General features: G+C 30.7%; 1 protein-coding gene across 1 annotated transcript in view; it reads left to right on the top strand.

Annotated features, from left to right (window-relative positions):
• Positions 1 to 325: 325 nt before the first annotated feature.
• Positions 326 to 17,520, top strand: part of LOC148303926 (opsin-2-like) — a 60,771-nt gene continuing 43,576 nt past the window's right edge. The window contains exon 1 of the mRNA XM_088269121.1: positions 326 to 849. Within this exon, the coding sequence (XP_088125247.1) occupies positions 326 to 849 (524 nt within the window). The remainder of the gene's footprint in view (positions 850 to 17,520) is intronic.

Raw genomic sequence — 17,520 nt, forward strand, 5'->3', positions numbered from 1 at the left:
TAAAATGAAAACAAAAAGTGCGGCTTGGTGGTTATGGATTCTTTTGTTGAATACTTTATACTATTGCTGTCGAAGTGAGTACGATAAATTCCTGTATAATCCGAAAATACGCGCATCTAATTCGGATACCGAGCACACGTTGCGTTATGTACCTAACAAATATCACATATCATCGGAAAAAATAAATTATAATGCTTTAAATAATCGTTTTATAAACAGTTCTATCGAACACTTGCCTATCCGAGCGAACTATAAACAGTGGTATCCAATAACGACACATTTAAGGAGAATTTATAGGTATAAACGGAATTCTTCCAATGTTACTATGTTTGATAAGAAACTGAACGATAGATTATCAGTTAATAGGATAACCCCGAAGAAACGTGACATTCAAAATTCAAGCGACATATCAAGTGCTGAGAGAAATGAAAGGGCCGCAGAAATCAAATATGTTTATAGCGATATTGACGATATTAAGATGAACCAACAGAAATCTAAAGGAAATACGGACCAAGTATTGGAGCATTCTCCGGTAGTGAGTGGTAAACACATATGGGTTAAAGACATTCCCTCCACGAGTACGCCGCAACTGACCGCGTACAACGACAGCGTCCCGAACGATAATGAGACATTCTTGGCTCTCGTTGAGCGATTCAAGCGACTTTATCCGATATCCTTGTGGAAGGAACACGGCTGGTTTACGGAGGATTATTTGTATATCATCAACGCACACTGGCTCCAATTCCCTCCCCCTTCGAAGGCATCACATTACACCCTGGCAGTGGTCTACGTATTTGTACTTACGGCTGGGGTATCTGGAAATGCTTTGGTTATTTTCATGTTTTTCAAGTAAGTATTTTTAGTATACCTTGTAATATATTACTATTTTTTAATTATATTTTTTTTACTGTATAAACCATAAAATACACAAAAAAAGTCCCGATAAATTGTCAATAAACCAATTTGTCATCAGGTTCTAAAACTAATCGTACAATCAAAATACAAACAACGTAATTCAGTTCGTACAGTGTAAATATAATTACGATTGCTTAATGACGCGCAGAAAAATTAAACATTAATTTGGTATTATACTTTGGGCTTTTACTTTAGTATTTTGATACTAGTTCAGATCAGTATTATCACTTACACCCTCTTCCTTTACAAAATATTCAATAACAATTTAGATTCTCAAAAACTCCTTAAAATTTGTAACCTTCATAACACAACTCAAAAACAGAAATTATTTCATGTTGACAAATCACAAATAATAATAAGAATATACATACCTTTTTCCAGAGTTAAAAATTATTGTTACACTTTTTTACTGAAATCGATATACTGTATACCTATTTTCCTCATCCATAAAAAAATGCGAGAACCTTAATTACAAATCATTGTTAAAATTAATTATCATTTAAGGCCCTACATACGTTGAATAGCAACTTAATTTAAACCTACGTATCGTTTGACGTAATTGAACTTTTTCTTCAGAAACACCATTTTTTTATAGAAAAAATAAGTTTTTCTCCGAAATAAGTATACTTTAGTTATTGAAATGTAAGGAGTTAAAAAAATAAAAATGAATTTACTTTTTCTATGTATTTTCAAACAAAAGTCAGATTAAAATATACTGTAACCCCCTATAACGTCGATATAAGTACCGCGTTATGGGTGAGAACGTAATATAGTGTAAATGTTTTTTAATTGTATTTCAAATTAATAATGACTCGTTTCGGTCATTTCCGTTGGTAAATGACCTAAATGAGTCATAAGATAGAAATATACAATTTAAAACATTAACCTCTTATAACGTTCCCTCAGATAACGGAGTACCTCTCAACGTGTTTACTGTATACATGTATATTTTTTTTAATCGCGCGCGAAGGCACGACTGACGTTTTGCATGGTCATCCGCGTTCTGAAATTTAATTTTGAGAATTCCCCCTTAATCGAATTAAATATGAGCAAACTTAATACGAAGGTCAAGAACAGTGGCGGCGAAGAATCTTAGCAACGCATTCCCGCCAAAAGAGAAATATTTTTATTATTTCCACAAATATTTCAATTTTATATTTCTGCGGGCCTAAGCGGCTCATTATTAGAAATAGGTATCAAATTGTGGTAGAGTGGGTTCGAACCGAGAAACTCTGACTTAAGTGTCCGCGACACTAACCACGGGACCACAACCCGACACAAATTCCCTAATTGGGTTCCCTTTGTAGCCAGAAGGGCACGTGTGCCGCACGCGGGCTTGCGACTTTACGGCACGAGCGATTAAAAGCATCCGCAAGCGGTTCGTGTGTGCGCTAGTATTAAGAATACAGAATGTACAGAAATTGTATTAAACTGTATTTTTTAAAATGTAACTGTTTTAAATAAATTTAAAAAGTCGTTATTTATGAATTCATTTCAGCTGTTAGATAATTATAAATAAATCGTGATTAAATTTATGTTTTAAACTGACATTTCTTGGTGGAACTGCATTTAATATCTTCTTCTACGTCTTATTTCTCATTACATACTGAGGGTTGTGACCTTTGTGGAAACAATGACTCTTTTCCAGTTATCCCTTGACTGCATTAACTTGATCGGTCCATCGTGTGGGGAATCTTCCTCTTCCTATCTTCCCCTCCAGGCTACCGATCACCACCAGTCATTCCAAGCAATCCTCGTTGCCACACGCAACGTGTCCAACAAACTGGAGAATGCGTCGTGTACAGACATTGACCAGAGTCAAGTCATCCAAGTGTAGTTCCTAGCGAATGGACTCGTTGGTGCGTCTAGCTGTCCATGGAATTCTGAGCATGCGCCTCCAACACCTCATTTCGAAAGCGTACATTTTCCTCCTTACTTTTGTCCTTGATTTTGTCTAGCTTAGACATGGCACTTGTGGAGACGGCGATAAGACGTCTGATCTCTCCTTCGCAAATTCCTTCATTGCCGATTTGAAATCTAAGGAACTGAAACTCGTTTATTATCTCTAAACCTTCGAGTGAGTTTCCGAGATAACCAAATTTCTTAGATCGATTTGTGATCATGATCTCTTTTTGCTCTGGTTAATATCCAGTGCCTTGCTCTTAATCTCTACTCGTTTAAGGAGATCTACCATCGCTTTTTGGTCTTTGTCCTAAATTGTTGTGTCGTCTGCATATCGTATATTGGACAACTTTACGCCACTAATACACACTCCTCCATTCCATTCGTAGAGAACCCTGTACATTATGTATTCCCCATTTAAACAGGTCAGGGTAAAGTATGCGCCCTATACCTTTTGTCAGTGGGAAAACTTGCAGTGTTTATGCCATCGATACTTACGATTGCCTTAATTTGGGCGTTAATTCCATGGATGAGTTTTATCAAATGGGATGGGACTTCCATCTCCATGAGTATTTTCCATAGATGTTCCCACTTCACGCAATCAAAAGCTTTCTTGTAATCAATAAAACATAAAAATGTCGGCGTCAGGAACTCTCGATTTTTTTCAATCGCTTGGCGGATGTTGAGGATCTGCTCTCTTATTCCTCTTCCCTTCACAAAACCAGCTTGTTCCTTTGGTATTTGCCATCCAATGTATATAGCTCGTGTAAACGTTTTAAGTTCATATATGTATAATAAAGGTATTTTATATACTAAAATAGCAACTATATTGTATTTCCCACATAAATTTAATTTTTATTTAATATTATTTTATTAATTTGTAAAAAAAATAAAAAAATTATGTGGAAAAAAACTATGTAGTTTTTTTTTTGTTTATTATGCATATTAAATGATCGATAATCCTGAAATAATCCGGAACATTGGTCTGTATGTTCCCGATAGTTCCCATACATAGGACATTCCTATAAACAGGACCAACCTGCCGATGGTTATGCCTGTAGGAAGAGCTACCGCTATGTTGAACAATATCTCATTGGATATTGATATGTTCCATGTGTCTGAAGGACTTTTCCGAAGCGCGATTCTTCTACACCTTTAGCAATAGTTCTTGCATATAATGTATATTAAAGGTATACGATTTTAAAAAAATATGTAGTTTGTAATGTATATATTAATTAAAATAAATAAATTGAATTGAAAAAGTTAGATCAGTCATATTACACACTACGCTGGACCGAAAAAGTTAGAGAATGATAATAATAATCGTTTTGGATAGTTCATATTGCAGAACCAGCAATTTGTAAATTAAGTAAACCAACAAACGTAATTTAAATATTGGATGATTATCTTCCGACATTAGTTCGAAATTTGGTAACTTCAGTCTTCAAAATTTGATACATAGAAGAGGCCTAACCTTTGTAAGATTATTTGATAGAGGTATACAAGTTAGGAGTACGATGTATGCTTAGGACTAATTTAATAAGGTATGAAGAATACCTTTATGTCCATGGGTTTCCCATATTCTCCTAATAAAAGTAAAAGCTCGCCATTATTAAGTTGGACTGAATAATATAGAATGGTCTTTCAACGGAATAATGTAGAATGGTTTTTCATCAATGTTGACGTTTACTGCCCATCCCTTTCAAATACAATATTTAAGTTATGGTTTTATGAGAACGGTAAATTTACTTTTAAGCTATTTTATTCTTATTTGAACGCGGGGTGTCGATTTCTAGGGGAAGTTTATGCGTTAAATACGTTATGTGGATAACTTTGACATTAATTCCGACAGAAGGTCAATACTTCACAATCTCTTTTTTTAAATCGGTAACTTTAGCTTTTTTTAATTTTTTTTTAATTGAAACTTGTAAGGCTGCGATTCAGTAATCGATAATTGAGAGTGAAATTTCAAGGATGGGTAACGGTTATTAAAAAGAATTCGTTACATGAGAAAGGATACAAAGAGTGAAGGAAAAAGAGAGATATACGTTCCAATGCTACGGGAATAGAGAAAAATAAGCGACGTTATCATAAAGATGCAAAGCGATAGAGTTATTATTGTCGCGTATGTAGATTTGCATGTCAGACTCTATATATAAACAGTGAGGTACCACGCGTTGTTTAAGTAATATTTATCATTATGTCTTGTGATTATTTAAGTTAATAATATTTTTTTAAAGTTATTTTTAAAGTATTGTAACATGTGCTCATTTAAAACATTTCCTCACAAAATATGTAACCAAAATGTTATATAAATGCATTAAAATTACTTATACACGGTGGCGCAAAATTGATCACTCTATCGGAAGATATTATAATTTTTGCAAATCGAGTCGTACGTCAATTACGTTTGATATTTGTGAACTAGACAGGTACAGTATAAAAACAAATTCAAAGTGGTGTAAAATTAATCATCCAGATTTGTTGATGAATAACTTTTTTACTAAATAAAAAAAATTATTGATGTAAATCTTTACATGGACTTTTACAAATTTTTCTGTTGAGTGGAAAAGCTGATATCCATCAAGTGGCTTACGCCAGTGCTGATATACATTTCGCTCACTCCTTTCAAGAACGTCATAAATCAAAAATCGTCAATTTTCAGTTGTGCATATTTTCGGAATGCCCAGAAAATGTACTATATCCCAGCAAAAGCGGCATATTTTCAACTTAATATTTACCCGCTACAGGGCAGAAAGTGTTGTTTTTGCATTTTGAAGAAAAGGTTTTGTTTAATTATTTTTTAAATATATTAAATATTTTTCAAATGTAGAAAAAACCTTCAGGTTTTACCTAAAAAGATCTGTTGCACAGTAAAAAGTTCAATAAGTGGCTTGATATTTATTTTTAATACATTTTATTATATTTTTAAACCATAAAAACGTTCTCCTGAAAAATCAAGTTTTTTTTTATTTATGACGTTCTTGAAAGGAGTGAGTGATTTGTGCTCGTTTTATCAATCTGTTTGTTTACTGCAGCTGCCTTGTTCACAAATTTCAAATATAATTTACCTTCGACGCCATTTGTAAAAATAATAACATCTTCTGAGCGGGTGATCAATTTAGTGCCACCCTATACAAGAAATTGCGAAGAAGTCAAGTGTATATTTTAAACGTTGTAACTTGAAGAAAGTTTAATGAACTAATTATTTTTAATAATAACTTAATAAGCTTAACACTACGTTTGGCAATCGAATTAAATTTGAATGACAAAAAATATAGGTATGTTTATTCTATATTTATGTACCTACATGTATTTTTTTTGACATGTCATATAAAATTTATATTTTAACTCATCAGCGATTCAAACATTTTCTCATGAAATGTGTTACAAAAACGTTTTATAAATGCAAAAAAATATATTTATGTGTTGATATTACATATCAAGCACTATTATTTTCTATTTTATAATACGAGTATAACACACTATTTCAAAATAAAGCAACCACTTTGATACTTTGAAACGCACTTTATTATCTACGTAATTCACAAACGCTTTGAAAATTATGAGGATAGGCCAAAAATTTTGCAGCCTGAGTGTAAATAATGTACAGTAAGTCCTTTACTTACGTGATCAATTCGTTACAAAGGTTTTCGCGTAAGTCGAAAAATAATAATAAAAACCCTTATCCGCACCCCAATGGTGCATAGGGCACTGCTTCATTTGAACACAGTGTTATCTTGATCGTTTACACACGAAGGAAAGGTGATCAGCCCTCCGCTTCAGGTACCAGTCCAGGGTAATATTGAATAAATATTACAGTGAAAAAATCAATTATATTTATTTGACCCCCCTGGGAATCGAACCCGGGACCTCCAGAACGGTAGACGAGCGTGCTAACCATTACACTACAGAGGCGGACGGAAAACTCGAAAAGTCGAAAAACTCAATTGTAATATTTTTGGTGTATGGTATGTTATAATATGCGCTAGTTTCAATGGATATACAATATACATAGTACATATCGCTCACTCCATTCAACAACGTCATACGGTATATGAAAAAAAATGATTTATCAGGAGATCGTTTAAAAATATAATAAAATGTATTAAAAATAAATATCAAGCCACTTATTGAACTTTTTACTGTGCAACAGATCTTTCAAGGTGAAACCTGAATGTTTTTTCTTCATTTGAAAAATATTTAGTATATTTAAAAAAAAAAAATAACAATACCTTTTTTTTCAAAATGCAAAAACAACACTTTCTGCCCTGTAGCGGGTAAATATTAAGTTAAAAATATGACGCCTTTGCTGGGATATAGTACAATTTCTGGGCATTCCGAAAACATGCACAACTGAAAATTGATGATTTTTTATACATGTCGTTATTGAAAGGAGTGAGTGATATGTGAAAACAGTATTTTTGTTTTAGAAGCTAATATTTAATCAGAAATGTACATAATTATTTATGTGTACATGCATACATAGTTACATTTATATTATTTATATTCCTCTATTTTTGGTTATAATCGTAGATTGCATTGGTACTGATTTTTTTTACATAACCAGCAATCTTTCCAACTTTTTCATATTGTTTTATAATTCAAACATTGTTCTCAATTGTTATGGCATGTCTTCTATTGTTATCAATTCAAGAATCAAATTTACAATTGTTTTTTTATTGTTAAAACTAGCCAATTGCAAGATTAATTTATAAAATATTTATTTTAAATTGGTATAAATATTTGTGGTGTATGTTTTGACGTTAACCTTCCCTATCATAAGTTTCTTACCTGCAGCCAAGCAATGGCTTTGTGTGTTAATTATTTTATGATAATGTTTTTTTTTTTTTAATAAAAAAGTAGATTTTTTTTAAATCGTGTAAGTACGAATTCATGTAAGTCTAAATCACGTAAGTATGGGACTTACTGTACTAGGTTTTAATTTATTATTGTTATGGGACATTTGGGCGTTATTTGGTACCGGCAGCATCTGCCACTACTTGGAAAATGTACCATTTGTCATATCTGAAAAAAAGTGTGCTTGATATTTTTTATGAAAATTTATAAAATTTTGCCGCATTCCGCGATTGGGCGTATTTTCACTAATGATGTATACCTAAATAAATCTTTAAAACATTCCATCCAAAGTCTGTTCCATCGTATGCAATGATTAAAGAGTGAATAAAAATATTCAAACACAAACGACAAGTTGTTGAAGACGACCCTTGAAGTAAAACGTCATCGATTGCAGTCGTTTCAAGAAATATAAATTCAGTATTCCGTTTTGAAAGATTGCGGAATTACGGTTAGAAATATACAGGTCCTCGAAAAGTAATGTCAACATTTAAAATATATAAAAAAAAAACTTTACAAGTAATTCAATGGTTTTGATCTTGAAATGTAAAAGACTTTAAAAAAATTATACCTTAGTACCTATGTTTCGACGTGTGCACCAATTTAACGACCAAGTTTATTGGACCTTTTTTTCGTAAAAAGACCATTCTAGGTTCAACCGTTCTCAACAGTTCAAGCATGCTTAGGTCTAGTTTACCTAAATTTGCTTGAACTGTTGAGCTGAAGCCCCAGTCTGTTGTTCGATTGGTTCAATCAATCAAAACAGTTAATTTAAATGTTGGCATTATTTTTCGATGACCCTGTATATTTAAGAACCTTACTATCTTATACTAGAGAGTGGAATATATCTTAGCTTTGGAATACTGCTCATTAAAAATTTCTACTCAGGGAATATTTGGTAACGACATAATATATGACTTAGATTCGTATTGTTCTGACTTATATTGTGAATGCTCGCCTCCGTAGTATAGTGGTAGGTGCGTTTAGCTACCATGCCCGGTTCGATTTTGAGGGGGGTCAAAATCAACACTCTCATATTTACTTAATAATACCCGGAACTTATACAAGAAGCGCAGGACAGGTAATCTTGCCTTTATGCAACTAACAATCAAGATAGCATTGCGACGATACGATGCCCTATGTACCAAAGGTAAGGGTTAGAAGAAGAAGAAGAAGAAGATAGATCTATCATTATTGACTAGTACAATCAGATTTCGATTTCGAAAATTTTCATAATGTAATTTCACTGTGGCATTAGGGTTTGAATTTTTCTAATGTAAAATAAAACAGATTTTTTTGTTTTGTTTTGATGCTGTAAAACCTCAATATAATGGACCTCTTTTTAACTTCGGATGTAACAGGGAAAAATCGGGTAAAATGTTAAATTAAATAAAAACGTCCTATTAATATTATGCGTGCTTAAATTTATGTGTCGTCACATGTAAACAATTTTCATTTTATTTTTTATCTAAAAACAGTTCTCATTTTTTCGAAAAAATGTTTTTTTGATTTATTTTTAACTTATTTTTATATAACGGACTATCGGTTATAATGGACTTCCACTCCCGCCAATTAGTCCGTTTTATCGAGGTTATACTGTACCAATTTATTATTCAATGAACACGTCTAATGGGCTAACAAACGTACCAAAACTAAAGCGATATAACTGAAACCATTCTCCACCCATTTACCACCCTTATATTGACTTAATTTCATTCAGGACACTGAATTTTAAGTTTGTGGAAATCCGATAGTTTGGATTTTGCAAACAGCTCAAGATTTGAGATCGCAATTCTAAGCCCCTAATGGTGGAGATTGACCGGAGTGTTTCGTCGTAACGTAACACGTTACGATGCGACCATTCAGGCAGTCAGTACAGCGAGCCGAGCGCTTTATCCGTAGTTTTGGATGCTCGCTGATGCTCGCCGCGAGCGATGTTACGACGAAGTCTCCACCTTAAGATCTTTGAATAAGTACCTACCAATTTTACTCACGAATTAAATGAAATTACAGTAACTAACGAGTAAAACCACTCACGAGTAGGAGCTGGCTATAAAACATATAATTTTGAAGTAGGAATATGATAAGCGGTGTTGCATAAGCCGTAGCTAAACTTCAAAGTCACTTAGACGTTAGTTTTTTTTAAACTATCATTAAGGCCTTACTCGCAAAAATATAATTCATTAAGCGTCGTCACTTCAGGTCCGATTTTTTTTGTTGTTTTAGAATATATATTGTTTTTTTTTTTAATAAACATCGATTGAATATAACTCTTTTCTTTTTTAAATCATATATTTATTTGTAGGATTAACTTATTTTTTCAATACAAAAACCCTGTAAAAAAATACGTCAATTGTTACCTGCGTTTGATAAAAATAATAATAAAATGCGATATAACGTATTTTGGGGCTTAATATATCGCTCACTGCTTTCAAGAACGTCATAAATAAAAAAAACATGATTTTTCAGGGGAACGTTTTTAAAGTTAAAAAATATAATACAATGTATTAAAAATGAATTTCAAGCCACTTATCGAACTTTTTACTGTGCTACAGATCTGCTGTTTAGGCAAAATCTTAATGTTTTTTCTCCATTTGAAAAATTTAATATTTTTGTGTATTTAAAAATAATTAAACAATAGCTTTTCTTCAAAATGCAAAAACAACACTTTCTGCCCTGTAGCGGGTAAATATTAATGCACAACTGAAAATTTACGATTTTTGATTCTCGCGTTCCATATAGAGACACGACCAGTGGCTACTATGCCTTATCCTTACCCAACCCTACTGCATACTCTGATTTAAAACTCTGTGCACGGCACTGTGTATACTGGGTTTACAATATATATATATATATATATATATATATATATATATATATATATATATATATATATATATATATATATATATATATATATATATATATATATATATATATATATATATATATATATATATATATATATATATATATATATATATATATATATATATATATATATATATATATATATATATATATATATATATATATATATATATATATATATATATATATATATATATATATATATATATATATATATATATATATATATATATATATATATATATATATATATATATATATATATATATATATATATATATATATATATATATATATATATATATATATATATATATATATATATATATATATATATATATATATATATATATATATATATATATATATATATATATATATATATATATATATATATATATATATATATATATATATATATAGATATATATTTATATATATATATATATATATACATATATATATATATATATATATATATATATATATATATATACATATATATGTGTATATACATATATATATATATATATATATATATATATATATATATATATATATATATATATATATATATATATATGCCTTCTTGTTATCATTATTTCTTTAAATCATTTAATGTTTTTTTTCGTCACTATGTTATTTAATATATATGAACCTTTATGACTTGTACACTTCACATTGAGCCTTTGACTAAAAATATTAAAGAAATTAATAAACACCTTTTTGGAATTTTGATATGACTACTTAAATTATTTAATTCTGAGGAAAACAATTTCATAAAATTTCGTCAGAAGCGCCATCCCGAATTTGTTAAATACTCAATATACAAAATTAAAATCCAAATTCTTCAGATTTTCTTAAGCACTGAGCCAAATTTGTAATAGTGCCTACCTATTTTTTTTATTTAATAAAAAAAATAGGTAGGCACTCTAAAAAGAAATAAATTAGTGATGTGGAGCGTGTTATTATTATATTATTTTGAATTTCGGTCAGCATAAGTTATGCAAAAATATTTGTTGGACCTTTGATTCAAAAAAGGGAAGTCCTTCGGCCCAAAGGTGAACCAAGCCTCAATAGGCTTGGTTCAATGGCTATATTGGCCCAATGGCCAATATAGGTATTCTCATAGGGTGAAGAGAAGTATACTAATTTGAGTATGTTTCTATTTGAAATTTTTCGAGTGTTGGATTTTTCAGTGTTTCTTGTTTTCTTTTTTTTATATTTTAAAAACTAAAATGAGTTTTATTGTGTTATTTAAAAAAAGTGTGTTTTCTAAAATACCTCAACCTAAGCATTAATGTATTTTTCCAAATTCCCTACTTACAATAAATTCTGAAATATCGCTACAGCTTATACAGCACAGCTTATCTCTTTACTAATTAGACTCTTACTTTATAAGCTTTATAGCCTACTTCTAATTGTGAATGGGGTTTCTCTTTATGATTAAAGTTACTATGATTTCATGTTATTTTTTTGACATCTCATCAAAGATGAAGAAGAATATGGAAGTCTGGGCATTTACGGGGCTGACAACCGTCATAGGCTGGTTTAAGTGATCACTTTACACACGTGTAACATTCAACAATTCTACCCATTATTGACAACCACATTACTCAAATTCTTGGAAGTTCTATATATATGAACCAATTTAGAAACCTTGTTCTTGAATCACTAGAACTTCACTAGAGACATCTATTGGTGAGATGTAAAGAAGCTTTTTAATAAACAGAAACTCTTATATTAGTATGTGAGGTCCGAATCCTGGATTATAATCACACACAGAAAAAGTGAAGTTCTAGTGATTCAAGAACAAGGTTTCTAAATTGGTTCATATATATAGAACTTCCAAGAATTTGAGTAATGTGGTTGTCAATAATGGGTAGAATTGGTGAATATTACACGTGTGTAAAGTGATCACTTAAACCAGCCTATGACGGTCGTCAGCCCCGTAAATGCCCAGACTTCCATATTCTTCTTCATCTTTGATGAGATGTCAAAAAAATAATATGAAAATAACTCCTGTAATTGGAGATAATCCAGATTTTGTGAACAAGTATTTGGACACACTCAAAATGTTGTAAATAATTTCATGTAATTCTTGAGTGAATATTTGTTGACAAAAACACCCGTTTTCTCGCTAGGGTAGTTTGTATAATTCAATGATTGTAAGTTAGATAATTCAATGAAGTTACTTAGATGTATAATTTTAGTTCTGTGAGTTTACGTACATATGTTGGGAGTTGACGCATATACCAGGTATAAACTATCTTACCTAAAACATTTATACATACTTAACTATCACTTAACTGGTTAGAGTCCAGACGATAGCATAAATGTGTTATTTCATTAATTGATTGGGCAGTGAAATTGTGGTAATGTCTATGGATTTTCAATATAAGTTTTACTTTTAGTTTTATTTCTTAAAATCTATTGTGATACGTGTTTCGATGCATTCCGCATCATTTTCAAATACTACAATGTATATGACGCGGAATGCATCGATCATTACAATCGATTTTAAGAAGTAGTGATATTTACCAAGTAATATAACACCCAAGAAGGGTGAAAAGCCATCAAAAAAAAGAAGAAGAAGATTTACCAAGTAAAAGTTAAGTTAACAATAAACGTATAGCGTCACTAATACGAAAATCAAATCTAGAAGACAGAAAAAATCAGAGCCGCAGTGGTCATTTACATTAATTAAGCCCCATTAGGCAATTTGTTATCCATGTTTGAATATGTCAAAATATTGCATAATTTAAGTGAGTTTTTATGTATATTCATATTTTTATGTATTTTATGTTTTTATGTATTTTTATGTATTTAAAACATTTACTTTGTGGTTAGACTTTTTTAATTTTATATTATTTAACAAAAATGTAAGGATATAATCACTCACTGAGATTTTTGTCAGCCGATTTCAAGACGTACCCGTCTCTTCGTCATGGTAATTACTATAACGGCATGTAAAGAATACTACGTGTCACCACCATAGCACTATTCACACACTTAAAATACATAAAATATTGATCACGTGCGATTTTCGTCGACTCGAGGACCAACATGCATTATGCATGTGTCATGTCAACATCGTCCTTTGGTGCCGTCCTTTGGTGTAGTGCCGTGTAGTATTATTTGCATGCTGTTGTAGTGATTATCCTGACGAAGAGACGGGTACGTCTTGAAACCGGTAGACTAAAAATCTCAGTGGGCGGTTATACACTAACATTTTCGTTAAAAAAATCAAGTATCCAAGTGGGTTTAATTTGACATGTTCAAGAGTGGTTTCTAAATACACGCCTAGGAATTCATTTCAAAGTCCGTAAATACAGTCGGAGACCAAGATGAACAATATAAAAAAAATTGGTGTTCACAAAACTCAAAGACAACGAGATGTTTTCGAGCGCCATGTGTTGGGTATTTGTTGAGGGATATTTATAAAAATGGAAATAGCTGTTTTTGAACAAATATTATATTCCTCAGTAACATAATCTAAGGGCTGGTGGAGCAAAGAGAAAACCTTTTCTCTTTGCTTTTCATAAAAAAATCCTAGATATATATGTATAATATGTATTTTAATACAAAGTATGATCCCTTGAGATATTTATGAATGAAACACTTCAAAGGCATCAAAGGTGTGATATTGGGTATTTCTCGATTTCCCGGATTTTTCCTACATTGTTCAAATAAATGTAAAGATGTCGTTACTTACATTTATTAAATATCTTACTCTCTCTTTCAAAATCAATAATGCCATCAAAATACAACACATTAAGATGTGAAAATAACTTCTTATGTCTATATATATACATATATATATATATATATATATATATATATATATATATATATATATATATATATATATATATATATATATATATATATATATATATATATATATATAATATATAAATATATTTATATTCATATATATATGTATTTATATATATATATATATATATAGACTATATATATATATATATATATATATATATATATATATATATATATATATATATATATATATATATATATATATAGACTATATATATATATATATATATATATATATATATATATATATATATATATATATATATATATATATATATATATATATAGTCTCTCTCCAAGCTCAAGAGCTCAGTCTCTTTATTGGAGAGGCACAGCGAATCTAAAACTATAAATTTGTCATATGTATAATTGTTTAGAAATTGTATTATGTTGTACTTAAAAATGTAACTTTATTAAATAAATAAAATAAAATATATTAAAAAAATATATATATAAAAACAAATATTTATATATATTTCATCCAATATTACCCTAGACTGGTGTTCCTGAAGCGGAGGGTGGATCACTTTTCCTTCGTGTGTTAACGATCAAAATAACACTACGTTTTTATGATGCAGTGCCCTGTGCACCATTGGGTGCAGATAAGGGTTGTTTGTATGTTCATATATATCTTCTTCTTCTTCTAACCCTTATCCGCACCCAATGGTGCATAGGGTGGTGCATCGTATTGACGCAGTGTTATCTTGGCCGTTACTTATATGAAGGCAAGGTGATCTGTCCTGAGTTTCAGGGACCGGTCCGGAGTAATATTGATTAAATATTAGAGTATAAAATCACTTAAATTTATTTTCACTTCCCTCTCTGGGAATCGAATTGAACACCCTGACTAATACAAAAAATATATATTTACTGGGCTAGTTTATCATCAAAATTAACCATTTAGATTTCTATTCACATTGTAATTTTAATTTTAATTATTCAGATGGATAATTATTTGACGAAGTTTGTAATGTTGGAAAATCAAATTAATTTCATTGAAGGGGATGGGGAGAAGATTAATCTAAAAATTATATTAAATTTTCGTTTCTTGTCATTTGTTATTTTAAAAATAATTAACTATGAAATTTTTAATCACTGAGTAATTTTCGTTTCATAATGGAATGTATCGTTTATTGATTTACCACTAACCTTAAAGAATATTTGTAACCTTTTTTTTATAACTATAATTTTTCCTTGAATATGTAAAGGTGGTTGTTTTGTTTTCTCTTCTTTTCCATTCAAAGCCATCGTTACCACAATTGTTTTCTCAAAGCCTATAATGACTTGTGTTCTTGCTTCAAAAAAAATATGTAAATTCCATCTTCTTTCCGATGTGAAACGTTTATCATTTTCTTTTTCCAGCGTCGATATTCCCAAATAAAACACAATTTAAATATAAAATTGTGACTTATGACCTGAACGAAATACCCTTTCTCTAATGTACATAAAAACTGTATATTTTTAGATTTGGTTTTTAATTTGTAAAACTCCATTTTAATTTATATATTAAATGTTTAATCAAACAGTGATTTATGATCTACTAAATTGTATTTCCACCTCCGTAGTGTAATGGTCAGCACGCTCGGCTACCATTCTGGAGGTCCCGGGTTAGATTCCCAAGGGGAGTAAAATAAATATAAGTGATTTTTTCACTGTAATATTTATTTAATGTTACCCTGGACTGGTACCTGAAGCGGAGGGCTGATCACCTTTCCTTCATATGTAAACGATCAAGATAACACTACGTTTATATGACGCAGTGCCCTATGCACCATTGGGTGCGGATAAGGGTTTTATTTTTTATTTTTTTTAATTGTATTTTATTGTTCAAAAACACATAAAAATTTATTTTGTGATTATTGTTTTGCCTTGTGTGTAATAAAAATCAAATAAAACAAAAGAACTGGGTTATCACTGACCCCCATCCGCACAGTGCATAGGGCACTGAACTAAATCGATGCAACGACAATTTTATAATAAGAAGGTTCTGCACTTCAGGTAACACTCCAGGGTACAAAGTATTAAATAAAGATTAAACGAATAAAATATGTTTATTTATTTTAAACCCCCTGGGAATCGAACCCGAGACCTCTAGCATGGTAGCCAAATAAGCTTACTGCTCTTCAAGCGGAAAATTTTATATTTTATTAGGCTTCATTATTAACTAACTTTCACGCTGCTACCTCGCAATAGTAGACATAGAGAATAGAACACCACACCAATTTGTCTTTTCAAACAATCTTCACCTCTTCCACATTCATGCATCTCCTCATACATACTTGCCGATTATTCCTACTCCTGACCTGACCACGCCAAGTATTTGAAATACTTGATCACGACAAGTTTTCCTCGGTCCTCCTCCGCCTCTATTACCAACCATATTCGCCTCATAATTTTGTTTTACTGTTCTCTCTTCACCCTTTGATTTACGTTTCTTTGTTAAGCCGCATTTTATCACAGTTTATACACAACTTTATCACAGTTTTTTTAACCAGTGACAGAAGTTTTTCGCTACCGGTACCATCAGACTAGTGGGAGACTAGACAAAATACTTTATTATGTAAACAAGGCAGGGGTTGAAAACTATGAGTTTATTGCCACGTTAACACGTTTTGTCAGAAATAACGTGGCTTCAAACCTTTGCCTTGTTGTGTATATAACGGAGAATTTAGTCTAGCCTTCTCTTAGTCTGATCAAGTTGGTAACGACGAAACCCGGTCATCTGTTTTAAGTTTAGTACGTATCCATCCGTGAAGAAGGCAAGGTTCTTGTCGAAACCGGTTGTATATTTTTCATAAATATGTAGTACCGAAAATAAATGTGTTTAAAAGGTTGTTATTATTTATTTTATTAAAAAAAAAAAAATAGAAAAAAACTGCACTTGATACGGTTTTCGGTAATGTGTACTTGCACTCGTAAAAGCTTATATAATCTCTACACAGCAATTTATACGAGAAAAATATGCTACATCAAATGAAATAATAACTTCGGTATGTATTGAAAGGATATTGGAAATTTAAAAATATTTAAAGACTATATAATTCCTTCCGATTTGAGTTTGCTTCGCCTTTATTATATAACTAAGAATACATAATATTTAGGATCTAAATTTATTATTATAAATAGAATGTATAG

This window comes from Brachycentrus maculatus, unplaced genomic scaffold (assembly GCF_059751285.1).
Source record: "Brachycentrus maculatus isolate JH-2025_06_01 unplaced genomic scaffold, ASM5975128v1 h1tg000339l, whole genome shotgun sequence".
Lineage (NCBI taxonomy): Eukaryota > Metazoa > Arthropoda > Insecta > Trichoptera > Brachycentridae > Brachycentrus > Brachycentrus maculatus.